At 40.6% G+C, this 10,948-nt stretch overlaps 2 protein-coding genes across 2 annotated transcripts; one reads left to right on the top strand and one right to left on the bottom strand.

Annotated features, from left to right (window-relative positions):
* Positions 1-1,698: 1,698 nt before the first annotated feature.
* Positions 1,699-3,152, bottom strand: LOC119547384 (solute carrier family 25 member 46). Its single transcript, XM_037854220.1, has one exon. It carries the CDS (start codon positions 3,025-3,027, stop codon positions 1,699-1,701), a length of 1,329 nt encoding a protein of 442 aa, XP_037710148.1. The 5' UTR covers positions 3,028-3,152.
* Positions 3,153-8,066: 4,914 nt separating this feature from the next.
* On the top strand, positions 8,067-9,897 carry LOC119547809. Its single transcript, XM_037854827.1, has 2 exons — positions 8,067-8,879; positions 9,526-9,897. Exons 1-2 carry the CDS (start codon positions 8,110-8,112, stop codon positions 9,848-9,850), a joined length of 1,095 nt encoding a protein of 364 aa, XP_037710755.1. The 5' UTR covers positions 8,067-8,109; the 3' UTR covers positions 9,851-9,897.
* Positions 9,898-10,948: the final 1,051 nt, after the last annotated feature.

The following is a 10,948-nucleotide window of genomic DNA, read 5'->3' as shown; positions in this document are numbered from 1 at the left end:
CTGCAAAATGATTATGCTGATAGAAGCGTGGCTAGTAAAGAGATAAAAAGTTGGCAAAGCTTTCATATTTGATATAATTCCATTAGGGATTAGTTTGCAAAGGTGTCTTATAAACTTTGTAAGACTAATGGGAATTTAAAGAGGTAAATCTGAATGAGGGGCTTTCAGAATTTACTTAGTTTTGCTGGAAGTTTTAATTATCTAGTTATATGCAAAAAAATGGTTTTAAAAACGAATTCATATAAAACCGGACGCCTAATTTAAACTTAAAAAATACTTATGAATATAGAAATCACTTTAATATTTATGACAGCAGAATGTATACTTCCATAAAAACAATAACAATACCTCTGCCACTTGTTAAACTGCTTGAATTTTTTTTAAAGTTAAGTCCCGCACTCGAAGACCAATTTCATCTGTGAATACGTGACCATTTCTGATATATATAATTCCCTGACAGACCAATAAAATTGTCACATTTCGCAACATGTTCCTGACAGTTGTTTGTGGCCAGCAGCTTCGTATCCTTCTTCTTTTGAGCCCGGCTCAAACTGTTTGCTGGGCCAGTTTATTGTTGGCTTGGGCGGGCGCGAAACGCCCGGCTGATGTTGTTTTTGGGGTGCATGTGCATGTGCATGTGCATCTGCATGCATCATTGAAATATGTTTTTCGCTTACAGCTGGTGCAGAACAAGCCGAGGCCGACTGCGAAAATATTTTAGCAGCAGGGGCAAAGGCATCATCCTGCGGTCCAACCACGATACCGCAGCAGGCGGCCGACCCGAAACCAAACATACATAAAGGGAAAAAGAATGGGGCAACACCAGAGGCAGGGGCAAAACCTTCATTAATCTTATTCAATGTCCGGCACATACTTTAACCCATCCCGGCAAACATATATGTTTGTGTTTGGCCGCAGAGGGGTCGCAGTATAAACAATTTGCACATTTTAAGTTGATTTCTTTGGCATCCCTGGGCTCGCATCCTTGGATCCTCGCAGCAGTCACGCGTTGCATACGTGTGTATTAAGTATACGCCGTGTGCCGTCTTGCGAATTGGCTTTACGGCTTCTGGGGCCACGGAGCAGCAACTTTATGTGCATTACGTGCACACAAACAAGCATGAAAACGCAATCCCAGCGATTTCGAGTACGTATCTGCAGCACATCATTGGAAATTGTAATTTTAAATTATCGTGGTCAGTTCCACTGTCCTGCTAAAACAAACAATTGCAAATGCTGGAGAAAATCAATTAGCCATGACTTATGCATAGATAAATAGAAATTGAAAGCCTCTAGAAGTCAACACTGCACTTGCTGCTCATGAATTAGCATAGCCTCGATTTACATGCAAAGTATTTTGCCAATATTGGCATGCATACATTGCGCATATGACGTGTGGACCAGTTGATTTGACCTGGAAATACATGAAATTATTTGTCTATGACTGTAGGATGACAGCCCGATGGCAGACTTTCAATGAACAGAGTTTTGATTAAATATCCAAATGACTATCAAATGTTGCTGCTTAAATCGTAAACACCTAGTCTCCCAAATCAAACTAAAACTTAAGGATGCGTAAGCTTATTAAGATTATTTTAAAGTAGATCCCGCCCTATTCCCATTATAAATGAAACAATATTTTCTTGTAAATATAAATTGTTATAAATTATTCTCATAATTAATAACATTAAGAGCTGCTTAATCCAGTATATATTGTTCCAGACTGGTCACATCCAGTTCGGTGCTGGAAATGCTTGGCGATAGTGTCGTAGAGCTCTTGTTGTAGGAAATGCCATCGAGATTATAGGGTTGTATGGCTCGTGATGATGAACGATTCGACATATTTTGAACTATTTGATTTACGATCCATTTGGCCAGTTTAATTATGGCCACATGGGCTACGAATTGCATGATCATTGCTCCAAAGCCCTTGTAGAGACCAGAAAAACCCTCCGAATGAACTATTTCTCGGTAACAATCGAAAACTCCGCGGTAGTTTGTCAGAATTGGGACTACTGAATAGCCAGTATCGAGGTTATCGATTATTGTTCGAGTGCCCTGCAGTTGCAATCGACGTAATATGGTCTCAAAAGGATAGAATATGACCTCGGTGGTTAGCATGGCGATAAGACCGGCATATAATTCCGCATTTTGATTGTCCAGCTTTTGGTCACAAAACTTCCTTCCACGATTTTTATGTAAGTCCGCTATCCTCCTGCGCATCATGCGAGTGGAAGCGCCGTGTATTAACAAGTTGAAGAGATACTTTGTAATGCCAATCGATATGCAGGGGCCGATTAATGCCCAAGCGGGTAGCAATCGTCCTTTTTGCGGGGAACTCCAGTAGAAAAGACGCATTCCTCCCTCCCGCAGGACATCTAGAAGTCCTGTTTTTTCGCTAGCAATATCGCTTTGCACTGTCCTCACCAAGGAAACAGCGTGGAATGGCACCATCATACCGATACTTATAGATTTGAGGAGAACATGCTGTCCGAATCGCTTTAGGGTCATTCGACTATCCAGTTCCTTGGGCCAACTGGTGAGTTTCGAGACGGAATCGTCGATGGCATAGGACATTCCGCGCACAAGGAGGCAGCTGCCCATTCCCTTCCACAATGTCGTTAGTCCTTGACGGCGGTGCAAATGGACAATACTGGGTAGCAGGGTAAAGGGATGTAAGTGGTAACACTTGGATGCATTATAAACCTGACACTGCCAACGCAACACCAGAAAGGGATGGCTCAAAACGTTTTCGGTGAGAAGGGATACCCAATGAACACCGACGCCCAGATACTTGCGAAGTGATGTATCTTGCTCGTGATTATCTAGATATTTGTCCATGCCGTGCTCTAAGCTAAGATATTGGATTTTGGCTATGGCATCTTGGTCAGCATTTATATTTTCCACTATCGACTTCTCTCGGCAATCAATGCTATTTTCCAAGGGTTTTTTGGGATCGTGTTCCTTTTCCAGATCTCCATCAATTGGTCCACAATCCGTTTCTAGTTTTAGATTCCGACCCTCCATTCCACAAAGTAGTTTGTACTTATGTATATTATATCTTTTAGGTATGACTGCGAATAGTGTTCCACATATCTAATTGTTTTGAAGTATTTGGCAGTACAAGTAATAAATTGAATATGTAAGTTAATAAAGACAGAAATGGCTATGAAATGTTTTCATTTTGTTACATCTATCAATATAAATAAATCAAATTGTTTCTCTTAATGTGCAACCAACCTATGTGGAATGTGAAATGCATTCCTTATATTAAATTAGCACATTAATAAAGTTCAATTTTGTGTGCACAACACTTCCACACGATTATACCAGCCTCATCATCATTTTTCATCTATTTGCGAGGCACTCGCGTGGAATTCAAAGTATTTCCCCCCCATAAGCAGTGTGTATTGCTTTCAAATCATCCTCAATCTTGTGGTTTGCGGTTGACTTTCAGTCTGCGGAAATCAAAGGACATATTGTGCGCCGCCTGGCATCAAGTGCATCATGTGGCAAGCGGAGCCGGCAACAATGTCATTGTCTCCAGCAGGAATCGCGGGGTGTGGGGGCCAGGATTGTCATGCACATTATGCGGGCGGAGGACAATAGAGGAGGGGAAGGTCCTGCGTTGGCATGGCGCCCAACTTCAAAGTCACAAAGTCAATTCATGGCTCCTGCAGCCGACGCACATAAATAAGGTCGAGCAAAGTTGGCCCAGTAAAAGGCTTTGACGGATGGGCGGCTGACAAAAGTGGCTTTTGGGTGGCAGAGTCCGATAGTTGATTGCACATTAATTCCCTTGGAATCCCTTAACCATTACCTCAAGTCACTCTGAGTTATTATTTGCTTAAAGTTTTGCCAGAAAACAAAGAAATGCACAAACGCAGAGACTTCTAGACTTCCTGAAAGAGAGAGATAGAAAAGTTTGAAAAGTAATAAGAATAGTCAAACTGACTGAAAGTTTATTACAATGATGATGCTGATGGCTGGAATGCATTAAATTAAATACAAAGGAAAAGAAAGCAATTCGAAATCTACAACGGACTTTGTTTTTGTCTGCCTTATTTACATGCTGTTTTCAGTTTGTTTTCCGGCTCTTGTCAACATCATCCAGTCAAACGAAAATAGACGAAAGTGTTCTCAAAATCGGATTTTCCAATTGGGCAGTAAAATGTGAAATAAAAAATATAGAAACTCGTACGACTGCTAAATTGTATTTATAAATATTTGAGGTATGTGCTGGGGACTTAAATAAATATTGCATTTATTCGGAAAGAACTTTAATTTGATAACCTTTTAAAATTCATTTATATTCATATTCATATCATATATTCATTTGTATATACAAAACAACAATCTTTTTTTGTACCTAAAAATAAAAACAATAGGAAGTATTTTAATGTTAATTTGCCAAGCAAAAATGTTTTCTCGAGCCAAGTTCAAGTTCACAAGCCATCGCGCCCCATAAAGTATGCCACATAAATTACCATGTCCCGAAATTCGCTCCCAGAACGTATCCTTTCGTTTGTTGGTTGCTCTCTTAATGCGATTGCATTTAAATTTATTGCGTCGGCAACAAAAGTGCTGCATATTCCTGAATTTTTTATGCTTTTTTTTGGCACTGCAATCAGAAGTGTTTGAGTGCCGGAAACAACTCGTTTTTCTTGAAGGCAGCAGGGAGCAACACGTCGCTGTTTCGCTGCTGCCTATCTGCGCTGTTTGTTGATATTATTATGGCTTTGTTGCCATTGCTGTTGCTGTTGCTGTTGCTGTCGTGTTGCAATGTTTGTTGCTGCTGCAAGTTGCATGCATTTGCACTTGATAAGCAAACACGAAGGAAAGGCTGGCAAGAAAAATCAACACGGGCCCGGGAAATATGCATGTTCTTGTTACCGGTAGATTTCCATTTTAGATGGCAAAGTCGTCGCCGTGGCGTTGTTTATATTTATGATTGGGGCGTGGCCCGCCCTTGCGAGGGATGACGACTTGCCGTGCAATCTGCGCCTTACGCAAACCAATCGAATGTCACTTAATTGGCTTCTTATGCCACTTTTTATGTGGCCCAGCTGCTGCATTTTCCACTAAGTTTCGATCAAGCCGTGGCACAAAAATAAAAATTCAAAGGCAATTTGGAGTTGCAAGGAGATTGTCATACCACTTTTATGGCCCTCTTATTAAACTAAAAAGTAAACAGCAATAAAACTATAAGAGAACTGGCTAAAGAATATTTTTTTCTCAACCTCTACCGGAAACCCCAAACAATCAAATGCACAAGAAAAAATTATAGGATGTCCTAAAACATTTAGATAAAAAAACAGTAGAAAAACTTATAACTCTTATAAATAATAAATACTAACCTTGTTTTAGGAAGATTAAGAAGTAAGATACAAAGTATAATTTTTTGGTATTTTAGTTTTTTTATCATCTTGTTTTTGAATCCTTTCTAAATCATTTTACTTAAAATTTCTTAGCGATCATTTCCCGTGTTAAGTCGTATAAGTCGGATTTCATGTCTCTGACGTTCAGCACTTGTAGTTTTGATGTCTGTGTTGTTGGTCTCGAACACACTACTTCCATTTTCACATACATCTTGAGCCAGAACAAAACAAGTTGTTGATCACATAAAGCTGACTTCAGTCGGGAACAGAGCACGGCAAACAGAGAGCTGAGCCAAGAGCCAAGAGTCTCGACCCGAAGCGAAACTGAACGGGCGTCACTTCTTGTTTTTGTGCCGGGGTTCAAAGGTAACGCAAATGGGCACGACATGCAACCGGGGGGCGGGGAACGAGGGCGTGGCCAGGGGTTTTGGGTTAAAAGGTGGCCAAGACTGCCGCCAACAACTAAAACAAAACATTGACATAAATACGTGAGCGCTGCTGTGGCTGCGGTTACAACCAAAGTTTGTGTTTTCATGTTTTTTTGGCTTGTGAAATGCCCTTGGAAACTAGGTATTACAAATTGCTGATGAAGTCTGCCGGGAATATATGGCTGAGTGGGTGTGCTGGATTGGAGCGAAGTTTTTTTGTGTCCTCGGGTATGGTTACAAAACTTATTAAAGTCATTTGCGGATGAGTAATGATGGTCGCACATTTACAGAATATTCTTGAAAACTTTTTCGAGAAACTATTGGAATACATATTTTTCTTAAAAAATCAATGCAAAATAAACAGTCTGCAATCGAGAATTTTTGTATATTTCAGTTCAAATTATGTCTTTATTCAAAAAGTAACAAAAATATTGTTAAGCTTTTTAAGACAATTTTACACATCTCTTTAATATTAATTTGTAATTTACTTTTAAGGAAAATTTAAAATGAAAACATCATCATCTTATTTTATTTTTCAGAAAAACAAATATACCAAAAGTCATCCAAGCTAGTTATATTTAATTCTCGTTATACTTTACTTAGGACAAAAGTGGTCATCAAAAATTTAAGAGCATTCCCTGTTCCTTGAATAAATACGGTAATTTTTCGCCCTTTACATTTCCCATTTTCCTTTCTGCTAACGACGTTAGTTTGTTCACTTTTTCCACCTTGTTTTTGCTTATTAGTACATAGTTTTCATTTTTATGCGACGGCTGCACGAGCTTTTTTATACTCCTCGTGAAATATGTTTATTTTTTTTGAAGGTTGCTTGCCGACTGGCTTTGTTTTTTAACTGGGCCTCTCTACTTGGACCATAAATTTTTAAAACTTGAACGCGAATGTGCACCGTGGTGGGCATTGTTGATGTTCTTGCCGCAGTTGCAGGCCTGAAAATGCAAAGCTGAAAATTCACTGTGAAACATTTCCCCGCTGGTTTATGATGTTTTTTGTCGCTGTTGATATGTTAATCGCGCTGTGCATGCAATTTTAGTATTATTTGGCCATTTGTTTAATTTTACCGCCACCTCGGCCGTATTTTTTGTCACAAGGCTTGCATTTAACATTAAATTTAATAGACGCCGCCGATGTGGATTTAATTTTAATTACAAGGCGGGCATAAAAAATGGTAACCTATGCCACAAAATGTATATTATGTAAATTGGTGGGGCGGGGAAGGTACTATCGCACACATGCTCTCCACCTTTTCAAATACAATCATAGGTATGCTCATATAAATGCCTCGAATTTTATTGTTTTACGTGCGCCAAGGTCCTTTTTAGCTGCATGAGTGTGAGTGTGGGACCTCATAAATGGTGTAAGACGGCCATAAACGCCTCTATGTGAGTGTGTGTAAGTCCTCTGTCATAAAATGTGCGTAAAACTTCCTTGTGGCATTTATTGATAAAACGTTTGGGCAATAAATTCCTATTTGAGAAGAAGGCTTAAAGCCAAGAAGAACAAATGTTATCTGCCGGATGGTGAGGGTATAAACTGGAAGATTGCATGCATACCTGGCATGTCTTCCCGGCGCATTATTTATTCGATAATGATTACATAGATAGTGGGAGGAAATTCCTATCGAGTTAAAGAGATTGGGTGGGGTTGGTTGGTAGAAGTGGCTTGAGTACCGGAGGTAGGTTTATATTTAATCTGGAATTATTTAATAGGATTTAAGCATTTTTTAGCGACAATTCTATTTGTTTGTCAGTACCGACATAAAGCAAAAATGTTTGGCATCTATAAGCTGGCTTTCAATTTACATCAAGCTTTATTACAGAAAACAAAAACTCAAACTTTAATTAAGACATCAAGAAGTAATGAATTTTCGTTAAGTCTTCTTCTTAAGTTTTTAAAGTAAAAATTAAAAAGCAAGGAAAATAAAGTTAGTTATGATAATGAAAAAACCTTTCAGCTTCTTATATTTTTTAAGAGGTACCCATTTTACTTTAAAAATTTATGTGCGTCTTAAAACTCTTTTGCAGCCCAGCAATGAAGCACTTAAAATGCAAGAAAACTTCTTATCTTTGGTTTGTCTCAGCAAAGTTGGTACTTCTTTCGCCCCCAAAAATTTCACAACCAAGAGATACATTATCGCCAGCTAACATCTTCGTAACCTTATCGCTGAATGTCAATGGCAGTTATCTGCCGATAGATATACAATTGCTCTCAGAAACTGATATAAAAGCGCTGTTCAGCGAAAATTTCCCAATCGAAACGCGTAGCCCACGTCGAATTGGCCCAAAATGGATTTCACCCTGCTGACGCTTGCCCTCGTGCTCGTCGCACCTGTATTTACACCTGTCCACTGTCAGGTGGCCTGCAATGCAAGGAGCGGCGCTGTCCGCCAGAAACGCATCGTTTTCAGCAGTCCGGGCACAGGTGAGATGGCCAAGTTGGACACTTGCCAGTACCGCGTGGCGCCATGGAGCGGCCAGGTGTGTCAGGTGCGCCTGGATTTCGAGCGCTTGGAGCTGCCGCAGCCGCAGTTAAATGCCAATTCTGGACTGCTGGAGTGCGTCGATTTTCTGCAGATTCGGCATTTCCGGCTCTGCGGTCGCAACAGCGGTCAGCACTTGTATTTACCAATGCGCCGGGGTCAGGAGCTGCAGCTTTTGTTCCAGCTGGCCACGCCCCTCGGCAGGCAGTCCACCTGGCAGGTGACTCTCACCCAACTGGAGTGCCCCAGGGATTCGGCCACTGTGAATAGAAGACAACCCGCAGTGCAGGCACCAACTGTACGACCCATCCTGCCCTTTTTGGGCAATCTCCTGCCGCGCACCATTTTCGGCGGACAAAATGGAATCGGTTCGGGATCCGGTCCTGCCGCCCAGCTCATCCAGACCCTCACCTCGCCTTCCGTGACCGATCTGGAGATGCTGGCTCCGCTGGGCTGTGATCAGTATTTTAGGACCACGACTGGCGGCATCGTGAGCTTCAACTTCGCCGGTGGCATCTATATGCCCAACATGAGCTACTCGATTTGTGTCAAGGGGGCGGCCGACAGCGAGATAAGGTGAGTGAGTCAGCCCAAAGACGGGAATTCAAAATATATATGGCATAGCCAAGGTATCATATACCAATCGAAAGTTATCGAACAAACTACACGGATACCAATAATTTTATTTTTTCTGCGACTTTTAAAAAACCGGTAGCTTAAAGGGGAATCCCAAAGAAAAGCTTATAGTTTCAAAACAAATAATTCTTCAGTTATGTGCTATATGTCGCTAAAATGGTAATTCAATATGCTAACCAAGTTGCCCTCACTTAAATTGTCTAAATACAAAGACCAGTTATCATGTCCAGCGGTTGGGTTCTTTTTTTGGAGTCTCCGAAAGAATAGTTTGATATATTTGAAATGTTTTTTTTTTTACATTACTAAGCAAACATGTATCAAAAATGTTCCAAATCATAAACGCCTAAAATATCATTCAAAAAATTAAAAAAAAAACATTAAAAACTGGTTGTTTTTAAGGGAAACAAATTTTATCTGAAAAGTTTTAAGAAATAATATTAAGGAGTAGCAAGTTAAGGCTCATAAAAAATACATGCAACAACTAAGTCTTTCGGACAATCAATTGAATTTAATTATCAGTTAAGATTTTGTCTACTAATGAAAGTTTCCTAATAGTGCTATATTTTATATCATCCTGAAATAATAGCTACAAAATCGAGCACTTTGAGCTCTCAAAGCCAAACTCCGAGCAGCAAGGACCTGCCTACGACACCGATTGCCGCAGTACGGTGTTGACCCCCTTGCGAGTATCCGACTACCTGGGCATCCCCAATGCCTATATGGTCGCCAGACCGGAGCTGCAAGCCACTTACTACTGTGGCAATGGACTGGCCGGCCAGGAACTTGTGGCCCGCCCACCGTTTGTCCTGCGATTCGCCAGTGATTCGCAGTCGAGTGCCTCCGAAACGGGCTTCCAACTGACCTACACGGTCCGCCAGTCACAGGATCCTCCAGTGACGGCAGAACTGTAAATTGGCATAAACAAAGCCACAGTCTTAACTAAATCAACGCACCCAAGTCAACCGGAATTGACATTATTAAATGCAGCAGTGATACTCGCACTGTGAACCAGGACATTCCATGGCCACGGATTTGCCTTAATTAAATGCCCGGCTCCGGCATTAAGTCACATGTATCTGTATCTCAGTGTATGCAAATAAATTATGGAAAGCCCAGTGGCATAAATGGCATGTGGTTGACAAATATGGCAATATGCGAAGGGGAAACGGGTTCAATGGAATGTGGATAGAATTCCATAGTTGATTATTTTGATATATGCAGAGCAATGTGGGAGCTTCGTATAAGAGTATAATGTGAAATATATATTGACTTGGCATGCGTTTGTGGAGATACTTAATTGAGCAATTTAATCGGAGAGCTATTGGTTGAAATTCTTGGGCTGCCATATACATATAACAAAATTCTGATAGCACATGCAGTTTTGGCACTAATTTATTTTGGATAAATTTATACATATCATTGGGCTTAAATGCATTTTATGGATTCTATATGTGTCAAGAAATTCATGTTATTTATTTTATTTTCAGGAGAAAAACTTTAGGTGCTTCTTTAAAATCAGAGAAACTTTTGCAAAGTGTTTCCCCACATTTTGGGCATCACTCTTGGTAGCTTTAAATAAAATAAACCCGACAGCCACGCCCACGTGGATATTTTACATATATAATTGCAAAATGGTGTAACTTGTTTGGATATTCCGTTGGAAGAACAGCCCATCACCCCTCGCCCCATCAACCCCCCTGAAACTTTTCACACATGGCTGCAGGAGCGGATGCAAAAGCTTTTCAGGGGGGGTTGAGGGCCGAGTGACATTTTGATGCCGACACAGCTGCCACAATTGCAAGCCCATGTATTTTTAATGAAAATTTAACAAAATTTCTGCGGTTTAAGTGCGAAAATTGTCGAAAGCGTGCATCGCAGGTGGCTGATCGATATAAATACATATTCGACGGATGCGAATGCGGAAGTGCGAATTTTTGTGCGATTCAGTTGATGGAACACATATGCAAGCTGCTGCAGTATGTTGAGCAAATAAGGCCTTAGGCCAAACG

This window comes from Drosophila subpulchrella, chromosome 2L (genome assembly GCF_014743375.2).
Source record: "Drosophila subpulchrella strain 33 F10 #4 breed RU33 chromosome 2L, RU_Dsub_v1.1 Primary Assembly, whole genome shotgun sequence".
In the NCBI taxonomy this organism is placed as follows: Eukaryota; Metazoa; Arthropoda; class Insecta; order Diptera; family Drosophilidae; genus Drosophila; species Drosophila subpulchrella.
Note: the sequence above shows the minus strand (reverse complement) of the source record. Positions and strands in the feature narration are given on the sequence as shown.

Bases quoted from the DNA above. Each gene is read 5' to 3' on its own strand.
- LOC119547384 (XM_037854220.1), bottom strand. From the start codon at position 3,027: ATGGAGGGTCGGAATCTAAAACTAGAAACGGATTGTGGACCAATTGAT.
- LOC119547809 (XM_037854827.1), top strand. From the start codon at position 8,110: ATGGATTTCACCCTGCTGACGCTTGCCCTCGTGCTCGTCGCACCTGTA. The intron at 8,880-9,525 runs GTGAGTGAGTCA...CTGAAATAATAG, and splicing joins GCGGCCGACAGCGAGATAAG to CTACAAAATCGAGCACTTTG.